The 10,289-nt window shown below is 47.2% G+C and overlaps 2 protein-coding genes across 2 annotated transcripts; both read left to right on the top strand.

Annotated features, from left to right (window-relative positions):
- Nucleotides 1–3,547: 3,547 nt before the first annotated feature.
- On the top strand, nt 3,548–4,159 carry DCS_00147 (uncharacterized protein; the record flags this gene model as incomplete). The annotated part of the gene is made up of 1 exon (XM_040797489.1): nt 3,548–4,159. One exon carries the CDS (start codon nt 3,548–3,550, stop codon nt 4,157–4,159), a length of 612 nt encoding a protein of 203 aa, XP_040658372.1.
- Nucleotides 4,160–8,027: 3,868 nt separating this feature from the next.
- DCS_00146 (uncharacterized protein) lies at nt 8,028–8,234 on the top strand (the record flags this gene model as incomplete). Its single annotated transcript, XM_040797488.1, has 1 exon — nt 8,028–8,234. One exon carries the CDS (start codon nt 8,028–8,030, stop codon nt 8,232–8,234), a length of 207 nt encoding a protein of 68 aa, XP_040658371.1.
- Nucleotides 8,235–10,289: the final 2,055 nt, after the last annotated feature.

The raw sequence follows: 10,289 nt of genomic DNA, 5'->3' as shown, positions 1-10,289 counted from the left end.
GTCATTATGCTATATTAAAACTGCATTAAGGCACTACTATCTGCTGTAGTCTTACTCTCTAGCAGTGCAGCAAGTATTGCTGTTGCTGATGACAACTTGGTGCTACCGGAAGGGGCTTCTAAGCCTACTGGACTCTTTGTCTATGGCGACCCTACCCTGTTCGGGTGTCAAGTCCAGCTGGGGAATATAGACCGCATTGATCATGCGTTACTAGACGTTCTAGCTCGCGCCTCCGCTACATTTAGTCGCATTATGTTGGTGGATGGCTGTAAGGCGCCCTCTGAGGACCTTAATGCATACAGTCGAATTCTTACCAGAATTAAAACCTTCGGATACAATTTTAACCCTAATATATTACCGAAATGCATCGTCAAGTCTACTTTTGTCGATACTGCTGGAATGGAACGCGGTCATCCGCAATATGTCGATAAAGTACACAAACGGGTGTGCTATGACTTTAATATTGTTGAGGAGAAGCATATCGATGTCTTCATGAAGACGCTAAATATTGATAAAGATGGCTGTCGCGAATGGGCTAGTTTGGTAGGCGTTTTTGCTGATATTTCTGGTTCAACAGGTGGTTGGACGGCAGATTCGCAGTTTTCTGTTTTCGACTACCAAAAAACGTCCGACTTTAACGAGACGTGTACTGGGTTAGGTTGGAATCCGGACATGTACAAAAAGTAGGGCTCCCTTAGAAAAAATACAAATAATCTACTTCTTAAAAGAAAATTAGCGATCCGATAGTAGAAGCATGAATATCCAAATCAAGATTGTACCGAGAACGAGAAGTATGGGGGGGGGGGGGGGGGGGTGGAAGCCTTAGCACATTTTCCAACCCGCGCCCTGCCAACTGTGTTGTATATATGGTATGTACGTCGTGATGGAGGCGGATGAAAGGTATAGCAATTCGAATAGCGATTTACGGCGCTACATAGTTCAATCGATCCCTATAATAATAGTTCGATCACGTATTGATTCGGTGACTCAATTCCGTCGAGGACACGACTTCCTCGTAGCCTACATACTCACATTACCATTTTCACCAATATATACCGCATCTTGTTCTTATTATTCATCTTTAGACGGAGTGCACCGTACCGAGCTGAGGGCGTTTGCACATTGTAGTATGTACCCACACTCTAACCTCCCATCAACCATAGAACTGTTTAGGAGCCCAAGGCCATGAATGGGATGTACATGACCATTAAAAAAACACCCTAAGAAGACACCAACGCACCAGCTTGTCAATACAGTTACGTATCAGCTGTACATGTACGGGCACGTTGCACGTACTTGCATGTAAGTTTGTAATAAAACGTGTACAATGGCCATCATCATCAAGCCCAAACAGACCCAAGGTCCACAGGTTCCGGCAACCCGGAATCTGGAGTCCACGATCCTCTGTAGGATTGCTTTATTTTAGTGCCCTTGTACCAGGGCACCTGAAGTCTATGGAATCTTGCGGATCCTCGTACCAACACGCACACTATGCTTCCATGGTAGGGTAGATGCGTACGGTGCACATGCTTAAGCAGGTACGTGTAATTACTTACAGACTTGCAGCTATGAGTACCCCTGTTTACTTCGACATGATTGACGCATGTAGGCACAGGACAGCGAATTACTCCTCGAAGCATTCATGTGGACGCATATGGACGCATATGTTACGCACGTACTGCAGGTGTACATGTACAACCATAATACCATACGGTGCTGTGGTATTTGCTTAATGCCAAAGCAGCCCCTATACAGCCGTTATTGATACCATACATTCCCCTCCATTGTTGTAGAATCTTAAGCGTAGCCGGCAAGAAGAGGCTTACTTGGACTTGAGTATTGCGTTCATGTGATCCTGGTAATTATTACTAAACACCTAGGTGTGCACCTAAATAGTTGTGCTAGTATACCTGGAGATCGTACGATTACTGCACTAAACACGGTGCCGCATCCAAGGACCTGTACAAGTACTAGTATAGCTTCAGCACTATGTTGTGCCCTTATACTTACCTCTGTACACCTACTTGTAGTACGTGATAGTGCTTCGTGTGTACGTAAATGCAGGGGTGATACAGCAAGTAAAAACTTCGGTGTACACCTTGATGTACATGCATGTAGGTGGGAGTGTTCGTACATGTAAATAGTAGCGAGAACCTACTTGTGCTTGTACCGTTGTCAGTCGACTCTCGTCAAACTGATCCACAAAGTCGCATGAGGCCGGTGGACGACCCGGAGAGCCCACCATGCAAGTACGTGTAGTTGCACACCAACTTACTTGTCCTGGCATAATATCGAAGGAAGAAGACATATATGAGTTCCTTAGCACCGCTAGTGTACGGCAACTCCGTAACGCATAAAACGCTTACGTGTACTGTACAGTAAGTAGAAGTAGGTAGGTACTCGAGTGGTCTGCTGCCCTGTTGCTGGTGCCGTACGGAGTAAATGCCCAAAATAACCCCTTACTCGTTTTACATGTACACCTACTTGCGAGCATTTGCTACACGTGCCTTAGGTATAAGTGCTTGTAAATATGTGTCATTCATGCAAGCACCTGCGCTGTATTTTAGCATGCTATCATGGCATTGCATGGCAGCGTTTGTTTTCAGGGATCCTTGCATCAGGTAGTAGGAGGCAGTAGGATGAGTCTGCAGTGACTGGTAGGTAGGTATCTGTATCTTGTATGGCCAGCCTTCGTATTTAATAGCAAACCTTCCCACGCTATATGGGCTTGAGACCTGCTCCAGAATCGGACGACACCGCCGTACTCCATATCGTCGGTACTATTATTACGAATAAGTAAGTGTACCGAGCACCCCATTTAAGGATACCTACAACTACTGTGCTCCTACATTGAGTATGCACCGTACATGTACCCGTATATCATAAGTACTTAGTCTGCCCGTGGGCACAGTGTAGCGCAAATACAAGCAAGTACACGTAAGTGTAAGCACTCACATGCCCAGGTTGTATGCACCAGTGCCACGGCAGTGCTCCGTATAATATATGACCCAAGTATTACTACTATACTTAAAGTGAAGTACTTGTACGTACAGTAAGCAAGTATCTACTTACTGGCAGGTAACTAGGCATAAATGTACGTGTGTGCAAGAATACACTCCCGTATGGAGGTGTACAAGGAAACACCTGCGGTACGGTTGTACCCAAGTGGGATCAATAGAGGAATGTTACTTGCTTGTCAGAACTCACATCTGCCCCCCCCCCCCCCCCTCCCCCCTAATGTATCGTATCCGTTTTGCATGTACATTTCCACTTGTCTGTACATGTATGTATCTGTATTCTTGAGTGTGTATATATATATCTGTATGTATCTTCCTTCTGAGGAGCCGTCATGAATATCAGCCAAAGATATCACCCACGTACGCCATCAATCAACGACTGGACGGCAGAACAAGACATACTCGCACTCAAAAACCGAAATCGTATTGATACACAAGATCAATCGGGCGTTATGTTATATTGCAACAGCATCAAGGCACTGTTATCTGCTGCCGCCTTACTCTCTAGCGATGCTGTTGCTAGAGTACTAATGCCAGAGGGGTCACCTATTCCCGAGCATCTCTTCGTTCACAGGACTGACACCCCGATTGGGCACACCCATCATGGGTGCAAACTCGAGCTGGGGAATCCGCATCTTATAAGTCAGGCAAACCTGTCGACCCTGATCACCATATCCACCACGTTCAACAGTCTCATGTTTAGGGATGGGTGCAAGGCGCCCGCTCACGAATGGGTGGAATACGATCGAATTCTGGACAGATTCAAAGACTTTGGATACGACTTCCACCCTCATGCGCTACCGAAATGTGTCATGAAATCTGCTTCTGACGACAGCGTTGGAAAAGAACGCTGGCATCCCAATTATGTCGACAAAATACTCAAACGGGTGTGCTATGAATTTGACCTTGTCGAAGAGGCGCATATGGAAATCCTTTTACCGAAGCTGAATCTTGATCCGAATTACTGTCGCGAATATGCTGAGTTTGTGGTCTCGCTCTCCAGGGTTTCTTCTACGGCAGCCGGTTGGACGGTAGATCCATCAAACTATGATATTTCCGACTATCCAAAAACGTCCGACTTCAACGCAACGTGCAATGGGTTGCTCTGGAATGCGGATATGATCAAAAACAGTACCAACTAGGAAAGAAACATGGATATATGTAACTAGAATCAATGATTCGATTAGAAAGCATGAATGAGCAAATCAGGATGGTAGTGAAGTATACATGATCAAGCCCAAACATGGCCAAGGTCCACCAGTTCCGGCAACCTGGAGCCTGGTGTCCACCTTTACCGGTAGGATTATACAAGTACATGTGAGTAATAATGCTTTATGTTAGGGCCCTTGTGACAGTGCATCCGCAGTTCAAATACAAGACCCAAGTATGGAGTCTCGCAAATCCTTGTACCAACGTGTACTGACAGTACACGATCCTTCCATGGTACTTGCACATAGGCAGAGGTTTTGCACGCGATCCTATTGTTAAGAAACAACTGATTTCCCGGGATACGGCGTAGTCACTTACAGCTGTACGCTGAGTAGCTGTGCATTAAGTATACCTATTTACACACGACAGATGTACAGTACATGCGTGTAGATACGGGACACTGAACTCCTTCCTCTTACTTGTACACACACCAGTTTGCTGACCATGTATATACTCCGTATCCGTACACGTTCCATGCAACGTGGTGGTGTGGTATTTCAAGATGGCCAAAGTAGATGTAGCCCCTCCGGAGCTGTTATGAATACCTTTGCCGTCCAATCTCATACGGCAACAAGTCCGGAGTATTTGCACATATATTGGAGTGCTGTAGTCTGTATGTGCATCGATGCGCGCGGGGCCCCTTGCTGCGATTCGTACGGGCTAATCCATGTCCATGCAGCAGGCTTCGCCGCGGCTCACACGATCCTGCATTCCATCCAAGAACACCTCTAATACAGAGTACAGCAATAATACTTGGCACACGTACTTACAGCACCGCTCCAAATACCTTGCAAGAACGCTTGCAAGCACGTGGAAGCACGCCTACCCTTGCAATATTTCAGTGGGGTGCTCGTCAATGGAATCGGACATGTCCAGTACCATCTCATAACACATGCACAATCATTCGGGGATCTCCGTACGGTAGCGCGTGCGACATATTATTCGTACCGTTATACGACGGGGAATAAGAACGCTCCGGACAGCTAGCCATCCGTACGGAGTGCAAGTACTGTACTCCGTACATGCTTGCCGATTCCCGCCCTGGTATTATGATGCCGCTGCTCCCATGTCCAATATGGCGCCATTTCTCTACTCCTCTCGCGTAATGATTCGCTAACCCTTTCATTTTGTTGGCGCCAAGTATGCTGTCATCTAGGAGGCGTACATCTACAGTAAGTTTATTTATTCCTACGAGACATGCTCCGCACATCCACTATGCGTTGAATTTGTCCTCGTCGACTTTCTACCCCCTTTTCCCTCAACCCCCATTGCATGTATCCGACGACACGTTGGCCATTCAGGAACCCTGACGTACCTGTTCATCAGGAACACAATATTGCACCCATCACCTAACTTGACCAAGTCGTAAGCAACAAGAACAAGAATTCCCTCGCACATCGATAGAAGGTGCTTATTGGCCAGGCACTCAAACCTTGATGTACTCATACTTGTACTTACGCATGCAATTGCATGTACGAGCACTTGTACTTACTCGCATCTTGATCGTCACTCCTCGATTGCGAGCTGCTGGCGGGGCGTGTTAGGTGGGTTATTGCTACAGGTGCTTGTTACTACAACAACACAACTACAACTACATCTGCGTGTACGGAGTACGTAGTTATAAGTAGGTGCAGGTGCATACAGTACACCTACAGGTAATTACAAGGTTTACGAGACAGCGGGTGGGTTCGTATCGGCATCCTTGGCTGAAGAAATTCACCAACCTGTACAAGTAACGCACGAAGAGCATGCATATACAACATACCAGGGGAGTGAAGGAGCAGCTCCCGCCGCAGGATTGGAGCCACTTCGCTTTTCCTTCTTACTTACACTGACAGTAAATCATACGTAAGTAATTGCAGCTGCAATACGGAGTACAGGATGCATACGAGTGCAGTTGTATGTCCATGTAACTACAAGGACTTCTGCATACTTTATTGTAATAATAGGGCGAAATTTCAGCCAGGGCGGGCGTAAGTATGTGCATGTGCTTAATGGTGAATGCACGAGTAAGTAGGATCGGGTACAGTACACTTACTTAACAAGTCCATCACGGTAGACACACTATAGGTCATTGTTCATAAGGGTTACTCCATAGTTGGCTGCGCCAGGATGCGGTGGAGAGCACTGCTCCCGCAATTGTTCAAATCCTGGCATCTGTCTGTCCACTCGTTGAAGTATGAAGTACTTTTGCGTTAGATATTCGGGAAAATCAGTTATTTCTTGATAATGGCCCCGTGCCCGTAGGTGCCCGGAGGGTCCCCGGACGGGTCCCCGGCGGATCCCGACGCGTCCTTGTACAAGCACAAGTACGAGTTGAAATCGGTACCAAAGTAGCAGTCTTGTGCTATTAATATGTGGTAATACTATCACCAAACCTCGGCATGCGTTTTGCGCACAACCAAACGTTACAACAAGTGCATGTACTTGCAGGCAACTACTGTATTGTACGGAGTACAGTACTGTAATTAGGTGTACAGTACTCCGTACTCCGTACTTACATGTACATGTAGGAGTTCCGACGCACTTACTCTACGACCGTTGCGAGAGGCTACCAGTAATGAATCAACACCCCTGAGATACCAACACTTACTTACCTACCGTCTATCCACTTGTCTATACCTTGCCTGCGAATACGGCTGCCTCGACGAGTCATACTTTCACATCTCGCGTACACGTACCTGAGGTAGACGATCCATGCGTCTCAGCCACTACCCGTCCCATGGTTTACGTGCAACCAAGGATGCCGGCGCTAGGGCGCGGGTGCCGATGCGGAATCAAAACCGACTCCGAGGAGGGCAGGTGGAAACTGGACTCATCCTATAATCCCGTCATCAATGTTATGTTAATATACAAGGCTGAAAAAGGCAAGGTTGCCATGATCCTTGGTAATTGAGCACTCGATCTGCTATTACCGTGCTCGTATGTGTACGTAAACGGACGGAGCAATACGGAGCACTTGTTACCAGGTTTTGTTTGCAACCCATAAACATGCACAATAATAGGCGGTGCACCAACTCCACGAGGTCTGTCCGCCCCCGTATCATGGGGCGTATTAGTACGACAACGGCAACTTTTGGTACGCTTGCTTTACTACATACTCATATCGGAGACACTAACTAAGTACTTACAGCCCTTTTCCCTTGGCGCCGTGCCGGTCCATAACAACTTTTACTTGTATATGTAACAGGTGCCTGCCTACCTGTAACGTACACAAGCATATAAATATATAATTACACGCTGAATGAATGAGCAACCCGCATTCCATCCATCTTCCAAAGGCCGAACGAAGTCACAACTTTGAATCGATAAAACCGGCAAGGACTGTCGAAAGAAAGCGTCATGTTATTCTGGGACAACGTCAAGCCGCTGTCACTTGCGGTCGTTCTACTCTCGGCCAAAGCTGTGGCCACGCCATGGCGCAGAGGCATGCCAACGTCCAACCATGTCTATGTCGATAAGATTAACGGGTTTGGAGATTCCTGCACAATACTTATTGCGAACCATCAGCATATAGATACAACACTCCTAGCGGATCTGTGCACGGTGGGAAAACACTTCGGTCATTTTTGGCTAGGGGTTGGGTGCGAAGCCAGCCAGAAAGACATGGATGCCTACCGCAGAATCATAAACAGATGCAAAGCTGGTGGAATCAACGATGTCGATGAATACCCGCTGCCGCCCTGTATCGTGGACTACAGCCTGAGATACAGTCAAGGACGACAACGAAGGCACAAGGGATACACCGACTGGCTTTTCAAACAGTATTGCTATAATTTCAATGAAGACGACGAAAAAAACATGACGAGGATCATGAAACAGCTGAAAGTTGACGAGGATGGCTGCCGTGAATGGGCAGTGCTGCAACCCGTCGAGCACTATGTTGTCCCCAAGGGCGGTTTTGACGCCTTGGAGTCCGACTATGACGTCTCCCAGTACCCAAACACAACCGACTTCAAGGGGACATGCAGAGGAACGCTTTGGGAAGAAGACATGTTTCATTATTGATTCGCGTACATGCATACAGATTACTACTCGACGCACTCCCTGTCACGATCAAATTGGCAGCAACCTGATCGGAGAGCAAGTAAACGATGTCGGTAGAGGTTGGCCAATCTTCCAACACACTCGGATGCGTTCCCTGCAGCAGGGCAACTTCCTTTGTCGCTGCTCATCGCTGCACCTCTTCCACGGCCTCTTTTTTCTTTTCGATAAGCACCCCTTTCAATAGCCTTAGGTTCGAATGCCGAGAAACCACGGGGACTTTATCCGCACGAAGCTACTTTCGCATCGATTGCAAGGGCGAGCCCATGTCCTGCTCCCAAGAACGCAGTCTCTCGATAAAAAAAAACACCCCTTCGACCGCTTTGTTTCTGCGCCGGAAATGGAGAAATAATGCGAGTGCCTCGACCACAGGCGGATGAATTCGCCACGGTTATTGTATAGCATGCGAAGCATGGTAGACAGATATTAGTCGACCAACAACCTTCATGGCCAAGGGGCCTCGACCGAAACGAATCGGATACGAACTTGACGATCGGAATGATTTACTACGACAACGTCTAAGAGGAGTGGCCACCACGAACAGTCGACCTGCCGGCCGGTTGGCACACAGATATTATGTTTGTATTGTATGTAATACTGTTTATATATGCTGTACCAGCTTAACCTCGTGCCCAAACCCGAGGCATGTTGAGTGGGGAGTTTCGTACAAGTGTGCATGCAAATACATGCGGTGAATACGGTGCCCGAGTTTTACAGGTACAGCCAAGAAAAATACACCGAGAAGTGCAGTGCACTGGATACAAAGTAAATGTGCGTGCATTTCCTAACAAACGGTAGATGCACATGAATGTGTATTGTACAGAAGGTGTGTCATTTGGGGCGCTGGCAGAGGTCGTTGGGAAGAAGTCCTTGGGCAATACTCGGCTGTTTACAGTATCAAGTTCTTGCTATCACCACGGAGCAGTGATCGTTGTATCGCCATGCGACATTTACCATAGCTACAAGGAGTTCCGACTGCACAAGTACCCCTTGCAAGTGTGTTGTCTGTCCGCTTGCTTTCCTTTGCGTATAGTACATAGGCATATACGTCTGAGTGGACGTATACCAGTAACAGTAATTACAATATCCTTACTCCGTACTCCGTACTCCCCTACTTACAAATACATACTTGTACTGTATACACGTATATGTAACTGTACACGCAAGTCCCCGCATAAACGAGTAATATATATTGAGTGCACAGTCGGTAGCATCTACCTACCTGGAGATTCAGTTGCGCACTCGCACGCACTGGGCTGGCTTCGATCGAGGTCGTGCTACTGTCAGTCACTGCCCAACTGCAACGGAACACAAAGAAGACAAAAAGCTCTTTGTCTCCTACAACATAATGGTGACTTGATATGCTGCCAGGGTAATTTTCGTAAAGACGTGGTGTGCATGAGCTCGGTACGGTATATTGTTGCAGTAGACTCACGAGCAGCGTCACCACTGTGACGGGTCGTATCCACGAGTCTCGAAGGGAATAGGGGTACTCCGTACACGCAAACTATTCATACTCCGCACACCTTGCTCCAGTTCAAAGCCAAGGACGGCAGGGACAGGGACAAATTGCGGATATGTGCACGTATATACTTTCATGTATGGATACACGTATGTATACATGCACACGGCATACGAGTATGTGACATGTACTGTAGCATTACTTGGCGTATCCTCGACAACTACAAGTAGGGGATCAATAGAGATGTCTAAAAATAGCCTTCGGTTTACACTTACACCGAAACTACTCTTACAGTATTATAGGGCAAACCGGCACAGGGACAGTCAATCATACGTCAACGAAATATAGTACGAACCATTCCAAAAGAAGGCCTGGCGGGAATGGGACCGCCGCCTCATCGTTGCCATGGATGTAAAGGGGCTTCGTCATGCTCGCCGGCGCTTCAAAGCCGCCACAGTTGATGCTATGTTGCACCAGGACAATCGAGAATAATCAGGCGTGGAACGATAGAGAGGGAGAGGAAGCACCCATCAGGCATTGGTGCGAATGGGACATTC

Source organism: Drechmeria coniospora, chromosome 01 (assembly GCF_001625195.1).
Source record: "Drechmeria coniospora strain ARSEF 6962 chromosome 01, whole genome shotgun sequence".
In the NCBI taxonomy this organism is placed as follows: domain Eukaryota; kingdom Fungi; phylum Ascomycota; class Sordariomycetes; order Hypocreales; family Ophiocordycipitaceae; genus Drechmeria; species Drechmeria coniospora.
The sequence above is the reverse complement of the archived record's forward strand: the minus strand, read 5'-3'. Positions and strand labels throughout refer to the sequence as shown.